Raw genomic sequence first — 12,940 nt, 5'->3', positions numbered from 1 at the left:
TAGACACACACGTCATGTACCGAGCACCGGGATGAGAGCCCTAGGACGGATGACAGCCATGTTTCCCCTCAGCACTTGAGGCACCCCTCAATGCCTGGTGGGTGGGAGGTGCTCGGTACTCTGGCCCCAAGTGCGTATATCCAGGCCGTCTACTTCATTCATCTCTTTCTGGACTTCCAGCAGTCTTTTGGATGTATGCCTACACACATCCCATTTTCATCTCCTTGCAAGAGCCAAGCTCCTCTTGCCCCAGGCCTTTGCACGGGGCATTTTATATAAACTTTTAGAATTCTCTCAGCTTCCCGGATTCCCCTTTTCTTCCCTCCTGCTACCTGGTAAGCTCGAATTCATCTTTGGGCCCTTAGCCTAAATATTCTTTGGAGGGACTTTTCTGAATAGCCGCTAATGCTTCCAAGCGAAGTTGGGCTCCCAATCCCTCTTACTGTAACACTCCACTGTTGTTGTCGTGAAACAGGCATTTACGCATCTGCTTCTTTAAAAAATATGAATGCTCCACAGGAATGTCGCCTGTCATATAAACTGCTGTTTCTCTAGGGCCTTGTAAAATGTGTTGTACATTTTGAGCCTTCTGCAATACGGTAGGGGAATGAGCGGACATACCAATGTACTGTTCTAATGTCCTGGGGAAGAGAGGGTAGATAACTGTGGAATGTGCAACTGAGCTGTCAGCAATACATGTAATCGGGTACATAAATTGTGAAATCTAAGTCGAGGGCCCTCTTTGTTTTCTGATGTTTGATAATGAGAAATCTTCCGGCAAGATGGAAAATAAAAACAAAAGAAGACTCTGAGCATCATCGTTTAGAGAGCCTCGCTATTACACGCCAGGCTATCTGTATCCCCTTAATCATGACCGTGTCAGGGAGTGCCGCCAGTAACATGTGAAGGGACGAAAGAAAGGAAGTTTGCTGGCTTGAGTATTATTCTCCTCTTTTTTTAAAAAAAATTTTTTTTAACTTTATTTTTTAGAGAGAGAGAGAGAGACAGAGCGTGAGCAGGGGAGGAACAGAGAGAGAAGGAGACCAGAATCCGAAGTAGGCTCCAGGCTCCGAACATTTAGCACAGAGCCCGACGCGGGGCTTGAACCCACGAACTGCGAGATCACGACCTGAGCCAAAATTGGACGCTTAACCGACTGAGCCACCCAGGCGCCCCAAGTGTTAGTCTCATCTTAAAAACAAGTATGTAGGACGGTTTATCAACAGAAAGACCATCTGAGTGTCTCTGTAAACTGATGAGATGGTTTCAGGAATAGATTCTTAGATTACATTTTTTAAATCTCTGACTACTTCTCTAATTGCAAACCTTGGAGCCCACCAATGGATAGGAATCCAGTGGGTCAAAAGAGAGGAAACAGAGGAAGCAGATACTTGGAGACTCAGTTGTAGGTTAGACCGATACCTGCATGAGCAGCTGAGGGCTTATGTATAATTTCACAGCAAAAGTATGACTGGGGGAGAAAGGAGTCAATGACCGTCCTTGTCCTATGACTGCCAAAGCCACATCCCTGTCTCCCCTTCTGTCATTAGCTCTAGACCCTCAGATCTAACTGTTCACCACATTTCATTTCCATGGGTTCTTCAAACGCAACACATGCAAAAAGAATCTTGCCATCTTCCGCAACCTGTTCTCTTCCAGCCTTCTGCGTCTCAGCACATGACCATACCATTTTACACGATTTCCCAAACTGGAATCACTGCTGATGACTCCCCTAACATTCTGAGGACTCAGTCATCAATTTCTATTGTTTCTAGAATCAAATGTCTCATGGGTCCCTTCACTTCTCTCCATCTCCGCTTCCATGATTATTACTGTCATTATTACCTTGCATCTGCGTAACTGCTATGGCCCTTTGTCTGACCTCCCTGCCACCAACCATTCCACACTCCATCCATTCTCTCTAGGACTTGCAAAAGTTCTCCGTTAAAATGCAACTTTAATCGCACTAGTCCCTGCTTACCACTCTTCGGTGACATCCTATAGCACCCTTTATCTCCTCGTGGCAGAGCCACTCATCATGTTGATTTGTATTAGCTTATTCACTCTTCTCTGTTTCTCCCACTAGGCGCTGAAAGGTCTATGTCTCCCTATTCCCAGCATTTGGCACAATGTCTGGATCAATAAATCCCAGTTAAGAGCAATGCTCCAGGAGATGAAAGGATTTAACACATGCCTCCTCATATCTGGGCATATTAAAGAGGATCAAGGTGTTCCTGGGAGGATTAACCAACCCAAGAAGGAAAGCAGAAAAAATATTCTAAGCCAGCAGAGAGGAATTAAAACGAGTGGAAGCATCAGCGAATGGAAGAGGGGAAAGAGAGGACCGTAGCCCAACCTGGCCTCCCCATGAGTTTTAAAGTTGATCTGTACTCCGAGTGGCAAGTAACAGAAGCAGTGACGGTGAACTCAGAGCTTTTAAAGAAGAAACAGGTGCAAGCCAAGGGACAATCCGTGTTCACAGATACTTGTAAGAGGGAAGAAGTCTTTTACGGCTCTAAGTTAATCCCTTATGATAAGGTGTGTGGCGCTGTCTTGGACAAAGTCTTTCCATAGCTAATAGGGAAGTGCGATGCCTTTTCAGAACACGTATTTGAGATAACACAAATGGCATGTCAAGCCATTTGGGGTAAAAGATATCAACCAATCAAAGTCAACGACAGCTAAGGAGAGATACACAGATGGGCTTTCTTTTGATAAACTGTCCTATGTACTTGTTTTTAAGAGGACAATAATACTCAAGCCAGCAAACTTCCTTTCTTTAGTCCCTTCACGTGTTACTGGCGGCACTCCCCAACACGGGCATGATTTAAGGGGATACAGACAGCCTGGCATGTAATAGCGAGGCTCTCTCAACGATGATGCTCAGAGTCTTCTTTTGTTTTCGTTTTCCATCGTGCTGGAAGATTTTGAGATCAGGAAATAAAATTTCAAGAAGTTTAGAGAAAAGCAAGCTAGAAGCTCATGGCCAGAGAATACCCAGGAAATATTACCAATCCCCACATAGTCCTGGGCAAGAAACTTAAAAACTGGGGACTCGGCTGCTGAGTTTTCAACTCTTCCAACTGATGATCATAACTTTGGAAAAGAAGCTGGGATATATAGGAAGGGAGCAGCTGGTCACACAGATGGTGTCAAAGCTCATGATCTGATATTCTGGATTTGGGCTGATGACACCCATGGCGGGGGCTCCTGGAAAGTGACAACACGGATCAGAGAAAACTGGGAAGAAGGCTTTAGGCAAACTCTTGACCACAAGAGAATTATTTGGAAACCTGAGGTTAGGTAGTAACACTATTCAGTGAAAACATAACTCAAGCCGTGTGCCAGATCATAGACAGGATATCATAAACAGCATAGAGAGACGGATGGTAGTGGAAAAGGATGTCCCCAGCTGATGGCAGAAATCTGGTTTACATGGCTATTCTGGTATCTCACGAGATGCCAAGAGATTTTTTTTTTTTAAGCTAAATTAAGTTTGGGGAAGCCCGCATGCTACATACTACTCTTTAAAAGTATACATTGGATATGAGCATAGTAAAGACTTTGAAGAAACTCACAAAGAAAGCAACCTACCTGTTTTATTTTATTTTAAGTTTATTTATTTTGAGAGAGAGAGGGGTGAAGAGGCAGAGACAGGGGAAAGGGCAGAGAGAGAGAATCCCAAGCAGGCTCCGCATGGCCTGCATGGAGCCCAACGTGGGGTGGGGCTTGACCTTGGGGACTGTGAGATCATGACCTGAGCCTAAACCAAGAGTTCAATGCTCAACTGACTGAGCCACCCACGTGCTCTGCAACCCACCTGTTTTCATTTTTTTTTTAAATGTTTATTCAATTTTTTTTGAGAGAGAGAGACAGAGTGTGAGTGGGGGAGGGGCAAAGAGAGAGAAAGAGGGAGACACAGAATCTGAAGAAGGCTCCAGGCTCCAAGTTGTCAGCACAGAGCCCGACACAGGGCTCAAACCAATGAACCATGAGATCATGACCTGAGCCGAAGTCTGACACTTAACTGACTGAACCGCAATCTACCTATTTTAAACCCAGAGTTTGCCTTGGCTATTAGACCACGTAAATACTTATATGACATCCACTTTACCTAACAACCCCAGGGCACTGGTGTTCTAACAGATCAGTTTAGAAAACCTAGATCTGTATCAATGCACAAAGTGTTGAAATGCACAAAATTAAAAGTTCCACAAAACTAAAAGTAGGAGGAATAAAATAAACATGAAACAATAATATAAGGAGGTAAATATTATGCTATAGATAAACCAAGACATTGAAGTATGGGATTTAGGGCTGGAGTAAAACACCGTAATGGTATATTTTAGATAAAAGAAACTGATTCAATACGATGATCTTAAGCAGCACATGATAGGAAGAAGGTAGCCAGGCAAGTTCATGAGCATGGGGCTGGAATCATGGTGGGAACACGGGGGGACGGTAGAGGGGAAGAAAATGGAAGAGCTGTAACTGTGGAAGCCACAATAACACATCAGAAAGGTGCAATGGGACAGTGGTGGGTGATCTGATTTCCCGGGAAAACTTTCTGATAAAAGCAGAGGATGTGAAAAATGTGTGCCTTTGCTGATAATTTTAATCTCTCAATAAACAGAAGTACTGGTGGAGAATGGGATTGGGTGTCAGTTCAGTTTTCACAAACATGGGAAGAGTAGTTGGTCATTTAGAAATATCAGAAACTTTGGGAGAAGGCCAAGTGCTTGTAAAATCCAGCCTCTCCATAATCCTGTCAGAGACATTTTAGAGGGGATTTCTTGGAAGGAAGGCTACACTAAATAATCTTTAAGCCCCTTCTGAGACAGTAAAGACTGCCTCTCACATTCCACAGGCACCCCGAAGAATTCCAGAGGCGGCTGCATGTGAACTGAGCAGGAAACAGCCTTCTGTGACTGCCTTGAAAGAAACAAACAGCATTACCCATGCAGTCCAGTAAAAAGAGCATAAGAGATGTCATATAAATACTCCATAGAGCTGGAAGGACTGACACAATGTGGTGCTGGAATAAAGATAGATCAGGGGTACAGAACAGATACTTCAAACATGGGATAGAAATATGCATAAGAATGTAATGTTTGATAAAAGATAAGAAAGATAGAAAGGTAAAAAAAGATAAAAGTAAGCCAACGGAGGCCCAGAAAACTGGGAATACATATCAACTTCTACGGTGGGACAAGCCTTTTCATATTTGGAAATGGAATAAAGAACTCATAAAGGAAAAGTTAAACATATTTTTTTTTTAGAAAAACAACATTAAGAGGCAAAAAAAAAAACAGACTATATAAGTGTTTTTAGGAAATATGAATTCCAAAGATTAAAATGCTTAATAATAAATAACCAAATGTAAACCAAAAAGGTTTGAGCTCTGTGTGATAAATGGATACAGTATGAAAGTAATCTATTTGCAAAAGAGGAAATACTAATAACAGAGGAGGTAAATAATTTACAAAGGGTAGATATAAAAAAAAATGAGGGCAAAATCATAGGATGCCATCTTTACATATCAAATTAGCAAATAAATATTAAATACATACGCATATTTTGGAAATTAACCACCCAGCATTTAACAAGGAACTTTCAAATGTTCATTTCTTGTGATCTGCTAGTTTTACATACAGGAGTCTATCCAAGGACAGTAATTCTAATTGCTGAAAAGCTCTATGCGTGGAAATGGTTCACATAATATTACCTGTTTTAAAAAATGAGCAAAAAAGGAAGGAAGGAATAAGAGTTAATAGTCAATGAATGCTTTCTACGTGTAGGTGCTATGTGGTTATCGCATGTAAACTATCATATTAAAATCTCGCAACAGTCCCATGAACTAGACATAATCACCATTTTACAAAAAAAGGTAACATCCTTCTCTATGTGCTTGAAGACATTAAATTCTCCAAACAAACTTGCCTTCTAAGAGTGAAACAATGGAAACAGCCTAAATGTAAACACTAGGCTGGTTAAATAAATTGGAGGTTTGTTCAATGGATTATTTACACTTCTTACATATAAAACAATAAAATGGAAAAACTAATTTAGGACAAGGTGTTAATAAAAATACACAATAGAGTATTTAATGTGATGAAAATGTTTCCGTGGAAAAAAGACTGGAAGAAACTGCAGACACACTAAGTGAATAAAACAGAACCCGACCCTGAGAAAGTGCCAACAAACGGGGTCAGCGGGAGCCCCGAGGAACCACGTGAAGTACAGTTCACCTGGCAGAATGCAGAAATGACGAAGGGACACCCAGGAAGACCCTGAGAGGCTCGAAAACAGTTGAAGCAGTCTGGCTAGTACAGGAGATAGAGAACGTAATGCAGGGCAGATACGGTAAATCTTCTATAACGAGCAGGGGCTGTAATTCTTTTCATGGTAAGTTGCCGGGAAAATCATAAATTGGTCATGGTTAAAATGTCACAAGACTCAAAATCATAAAGAAAAAATAATGAATTATTGAGGTTGTGGCTTACTCTGGAAGTTACACAACATTTTCTGACATAAGTGGGAGGTGGAGACAAGAGCAATTTCTGCTAGATAAGCATTTCAATTAGGCAGTTGGGAAAATTTGGGTGGAAAAATGCAAATCTTTACTCTCGAGTGAGTAGATGAAAGTATCTGCCTGGGTAAGCTTTCGGGAAAAGGGGTCTGGATCAACGCAGGTTCAGACCATAGAAAATGTCACTGCTTGACCAAAATGAACAAAGCAGGAGACTATAGATGCTGGAGAGGATGTGGAGAAACGGGAACCCTCTTGCACTGTTGGTGGGAATGCAAATTGGTGCAGCCACTCTGGAAAGCAGTGTGGAGGTTCCTCAGAAAATTAAAAATAGACCTACCCTATGACCCAGCAATAGCACTGCTAGGAATTTACCCAAGGGATACAGGAGTACTGATGCATAGGGGCACTTGTACCCCAATGTTTATAGCAGCATTCTCAACAATAGCCAAAGTATGGAAAGAGCCTAAATGTCCATCAACTGATTAATGGTTAAAGAAATTGTGGTTTATATACACAATGGAGTACTACGTGGCAATGAGAAAGAATGAAATATGGCCCTTTGTAGCCACGTGGATGGAACTGGAGAGTGTGATGCTAAGTGAAATAAGCCATACAGAGAAAGACAGATACCATATGGTTTCACTCTTATGTGGATCCTGAGAAACTTAACAGAAACCCATGGGGGAGGCGAAGGAAAAAAAAAAGAGGTTAGAGTGGAAGAGAGCCAAAGCATAAGAGACTGTTAAAAACTGAGAACAAACTGAAGGTTGATGGGGGGTGGGAGGGAGGGGAGGGTGGGTGATGGGTATTGAGGAGGGCACCTTTTGGGATGAGCACTGGGTAACCAAATTGGGAAACCAATTGGGAAACCAATTTGACAATAAATTTCATATAGTGAAAAAAAATTTAAAAAATGCAAAGAAAGCATGTGACAAAAAAAAAAAAAGAAAATGTCACTGCTGCACATATATACACAGCACGCACCAGACTAATCCTCAACTCAACGTTGAGTTTTATACTTTGGAGAATTTCATAAATATCCTAACAATACTGTTTTGTAACTCAGTATCTGACTCTCTTTTTTCTGTCTCCCACTTGTCGCTGTCTCCTGTCTTCTCTCCTGTTCTTTCTTGTGATATTAAAAAAAACCCATACGTATATATTCACATATATGTACGTGGGCATGTACGTACATATATATATATATATATATATATATATATATATATACATACATATACAGGTACACACACACATAAAACTTACTGTAACTAGTTTAGAATTTCCTATCTATGGCCACTATTGAAAAACAATAAAAACAACAACAAAAACAAACAAATGCTTGGTCACCTCAGCACAAAATACACAGGTTTGTGGGGGCAGAAACTACCTCTCCAATGGCGACTGCTTTCTACTTGGTGCATACCATCTACCCTCATCTGACTTGACGGGCAAAAGTGAATTGTTCCTCTGATGTAACAATGACCATAACATAATAACTGACTGTCACCTCTCCATTGGAAATTCTGGGAGGGCAGGGACCATGCCTGGTTTGTTTATAGCTGGAGCACCCACACCAGGACAGTAACTCAATAAATGTTTGTTGAATGAACGAATGAGCGAATGAGTGGATACTGCAAGTTTTATGTATCTTTCTGGACAGCCCAAGTCCTACTCTCCTGAGAATATCTTCTCTTAGAGCCCCAGTGATTGACCCTTCTGGAAATTACTACATTATTGGCCTGTGTTACCACTTCGCACCTGATTCTACACATTATTCTAATTGCTGGGTTTTGTTGTTGTTGTTGTTGTTGCTGTGCTTTGCAATTTAGGGAGACATGGTCCTCAGGAACACTTATGTATGTATATATCTATTCTCTTCCCCGGAGTATTTGTTCCATAGCACACGGAAAGTCCTCAATAAAGATGTATTAAGTTAAATGATGAAATCTTTTAAACGGCCTTCTACTTGGGCACATTTCTAAACATTTTCCCTATTGAATGCACCGTATTATGATTCCAAAGAGTGACGGGAAAAATGTGGACTAGTGTCAGTTGAGTTGAATTTCTAGTTCTGCCACCGCAGTGCTGGAAAAGCCACCTGAATGCTGGCCCTCTGTTTCCCCGTCTTTGAAATGTGAACATTCGTAAGCAAACAAACAATATCCACGTGCCTCAAAAAGACGACTGTGGAATCAGATGGCATAATGTAGGTGAAGGAGTTTTGCAAATTACAAAGCAAACGTTAGCTCTTCTATTTAGCAATTTAAAACATGAAATTGATATCGCAATGCCACAGATGATATATACTACACATGGCTTTTTCTGAGAATAGCTGTCGGGCAGGAGAGCAAGGTGATGAGGAAAAGAATCTCAAGCACAACCTGCCAGACAAATCCCAGTCATAAACATGCCCCATGTTGACTATGCTCAACACTTTCGTGTGGGTAGATTACTGGACACCTGTCACCAACACCCTTTGGTACCGCTGCGAAGTACCTTGAAACCCAAGCTTACCAGACACAAGCTGCTGTCCAGGCAACCCCACGGGAACCATGCCCAAGTTATTCATGGCGGTGGCCCAGGCTGTGGGATCGGTCACGGACATGTTGAGCTGGGTTGTGTCTATCGCTATACTCCCCAAACCATCAGCTGCTGCGGGGAAAAACAAACTGTGACTTCCAGTCAACAGGCAAGAGTGTTTGTTTTAAAGGAGATCACATTGCTAGAGATGCGAGACTTCACTTAGCACATTCCCCAACCACGCGAAAATAAAGCACTGTAATCTACAGCAATGTTTTCTCCAGACGTAAACATAAAGGGTTTCCAAATACATTCTGGGAGGAAACTTAATGACACGTAGTTTGTGTTACACACAGCATGCCATTAAGGAAGCACTCCTGGAAAAAAAAATGGAGGAACTGCTTCTTTCTCTTAGTGAGACAACGTGAGTTAAGTTCTAAGGTGGAGAGGCAGAACAGGACCACTCCTTTGGTAAGGGAAAAAAAAAAGTCAATTGGTTCAGTAAACTAAAAATAAATGCCATCATCTATTTATGAGTAGAATTTTGGAGCAGGCACACCTTCCAGCTATTTAACAGAATTTTTAAAAACAGTCGCCAAGCAGCGACTCAGTTCGGTCCTAACTGAATTTATCAGGGTTACCTTGTAACATACTCTTTCCTTTCTAAGCTTTTTGTATCATTCCATTATGGAAATGCAGGTGTCTGCTTAAGATGACTCTTCCAAAATATTTCTTATAAGTTCAGACTTTCGTCAAAACCAAATAAACAAATAAATAACATTAAAAACAAAGAGCACAGGGCCAGAAAAAAAAAAAAAAAAAAACAACTCAGCAGAACATGTGAAATTTGACTTAATGATTTTTGATGTATGCTAGTCCCATGGCCCGATTTCTTTAAGGATTCCAGGTTCCCGGTTCAATGCCTATTTTCACAGCCGGGCAAGCTCTTCCCCTAAGAACTCACAACGCCTTGTTTGTGTCCTGGGCGGGCCACTGGCATTTACCTGCAGCCATCATCTGAGGAAGCTGCTGGGGACACCGGCTGATGCTTTCCACGCCACCTGCATCTACGACTGAACTATGAGCATCCTTGGGGGCAGGTGCGCTCTGATGGCTGAGTGCAGGTTCCCCACGGAGGTCATCGGATTCTGCAAAAGGGGAGAGGAGGGTGGTGAGAGATCACGACAGTCAGCTGAGGGAGCCTTTGAGGAAAACACTGTTGTCTGGGCAAAAACCGATGAACAACAAAGGACAACTTCCAGTCACAGACTGAGACTCAGGGAGCGGCCGCTTCCTGAGCCCCGGGCGGCCCAGCCGGTCCCTGCCTAGGTTTGCCCTGGGTGCGCTGGGCGGGCCAGCTGTCAGCTCACCTAGAGCCACGCTGCCTGAATAAGCCGCCCCTTGTGCAAGCGGCCAGGGCCTTCCTTGCCTCCTACTGAAGAGACTTCACAGACGGGGCTTATCAGTCCCGGCACAGCCTCTTCCACTCACTACACATCAATGGAGAGGGCAGACTCGGGGCTAAATATGATTTTCTTTAAGTTAAAAAATTAATTGATGTTGTTATTTTGGAAGACGGTCGTCTGTGAAATGTATTCGGGGGGGGGGGGGGGGGAAATGGAGGGCAGAGGAAGAGAAAAGCCAGGAGCTATTCGCCGTGAAGCTGGTAAAGGAGTGCGCCCAGATTACAATAGCCAGCAGAGGCAGAGGGAAAGAATAGTGCGCCTCTCATAAAAGAAGATGGAGAGGATATTGGGGCAGCAAAGAGACACAGTTGTTTCTTTCATTTCTATGAAGATAAATTGAACAGGCCACAGTTTGTTGGGTCTGGGTTTTCCCTAGCCTCACAGCGCACACGCATGCGCGTGCACGCACACAAGCACACACGCACACACACATACATCTATATGCACATATTTTTGTTAAACTTTCCAAAGCACTCTTCTAGTAAAAACAAATAATAAAGCATTAAATAAAGCTGCAAAGGAAAGAGTCCCTCTATAGCCCGCTATTTATAAAATAACCTTCCCCCCATCCTTAAAAATGCAAAAACATAGCATTCATACATACAGTGTTTTTCATGCACACGTATTTTAAGTGAACATTCAGCAGTTCAAAACTGAAAGGCAAAATATACCGCTTATGTGTGGGATCTGCGAAGTTTGAATTTTAAGTGGATTTGATGTAACAGTTTAATTATTTCTTTTTATTTAGGTATAAACTTAGAAGTTTTTCTAACCCATGTTTTTGCTATTGGGTATTTTAGAATTAGATGCGATGGTCTGTTTGTGTGTGTCTAGTTCACACTTTATAAGTTTAGTTCAAATGGAAGCTCAGATTTCAGTATTTCAAGGGATAGGTGGGTGATAGCAAATTGTTTCCATAGTCTCCACAAACACCTAGCCCTCGACCAGAGGGGCACATGAGATGGTGGGGAATATTTTCCAATAGCTTGTTGGCAGATGATACATCATCATTCAATAGAAAACGATTCCAACTTTGAGAGCAAACTGCACTCAAGACAAATGCTTTATACCTTGCAATGAAACTCACCTACCCATGGGGCGCCTGGGCGGCTCAGTCAGTTTAAGTGTCCGACTTTGGCTCAAGTCATGATCTTGCAATTCATGGGTTTGAGCCCCCCCCCACATGGGGTTCTGTGCTGCCACCTCAGAGCCTGGAGCCTGCTTCGGATTCTGTGTCTCCCTCTCTCTCTGCCCCTCCCCCACTCATGCTCTGTTTCTCTCTCAAAAATGAACAAACATTAAAAAATTAAAAAAAAAAAACCAAAAACTCTACTACCCAAATGAATTGAGACCTTGTTCACTTGTGGTGAATCAATTATTCACCACGGCAATGGATGCCATCAGACAACGTTCTCACCATAGAAAATGAACTCAGTAACAAATACATAACAGATCTAAATGTCTGTCCTTTGGCTACCCACACACCAGCTATATTTCTATGATGAAACCTCACAGCACTTTCCCCTGTCTACCTCCAACCAGTTCAGATCACCACAGCAGAGTCCGGCTAGACTGTTCATTCTTTTGCTCAAATGGCCATGGAGTAGAGTTGTTTCAGATCGTTGCAAGGTCACCATTTGTCTTACTTATCTCCCTAAATGAAGTTTAGTTGGCTGGCTTCCTTCCAGTTTGGGTTCTCTCCAAATGGGCATTAATCACAACTTTCTGTCCAATGAGTCTGCAGTTCTGGAATATTACATCAAAGAACATCCCTTTACTTTGTAGGGATGGTACCTGACCTGCCATGTTTCCCCTTGCCTTTTTGCAACAGTATTTGAGGGATGCCGTTAGCTTTCCATGGCTCTATAACTGTCTGTTCCAAAGGTAGTTTTCTCCTCAGTGATTATAGTGTCACATGGGGGCATCAAACATCCCAGGGGCCCGTAGTGCCCACCCACACTTTCGTGCCCATCCTAAACTAATGCTGTTACATTGGGAACAGTAATGAACTGTTACTGTGTCATACAACAAATAAAAAACAAACAAAAAAAGTCATTGCTTTGTTGGCAAGATGTAAGATGTAAACCTGAATTTATCCCCTAATGAGACTCTGTGACACTTAATTTACTACATGCCTTCAATCTACCAACCAATGGTTTCAATGTCATACAACTTCATGTAGCTGCCATGTACCTAGAATGGTGACTCCAAAGTAAGTTGTATCACCTCTTAGGCATTTCCAAGAGTCTAAAGGAAGCCAGGCAATTTTTAAAAAAAATGTAAATTTCCTTGATGCTTGGAAGAAAGATGATATTTTAAATTAATTACTACCTAGTAATTTATGAATGGTTGCAAGAGTAATTTTTATACTCTCCTCACATCTATCGTTCCTATTGAATACCTGCCTCTTTACATGACT

General features: G+C 42.1%; 1 protein-coding gene across 1 annotated transcript in view; it reads right to left on the bottom strand.

Moving 5' to 3' along the window:
* The window catches only part of ENOX1 (ecto-NOX disulfide-thiol exchanger 1), a 451,396-nt gene that overhangs the window by 197,256 nt on the left and 241,200 nt on the right, over nucleotides 1-12,940 (bottom strand). Inside the window, 2 exon segments of the mRNA XM_032591194.1 lie at nucleotides 9,050-9,187; nucleotides 10,060-10,203. Coding sequence (XP_032447085.1) covers nucleotides 9,050-9,187; nucleotides 10,060-10,203 — 282 coding nt within the window.

This window comes from Lynx canadensis, chromosome A1 (genome assembly GCF_007474595.2).
Source record: "Lynx canadensis isolate LIC74 chromosome A1, mLynCan4.pri.v2, whole genome shotgun sequence".
NCBI classification, from domain to species: domain Eukaryota; kingdom Metazoa; phylum Chordata; class Mammalia; order Carnivora; family Felidae; genus Lynx; species Lynx canadensis.
The sequence above is the reverse complement of the archived record's forward strand: the minus strand, read 5'-3'. Positions and strand labels throughout refer to the sequence as shown.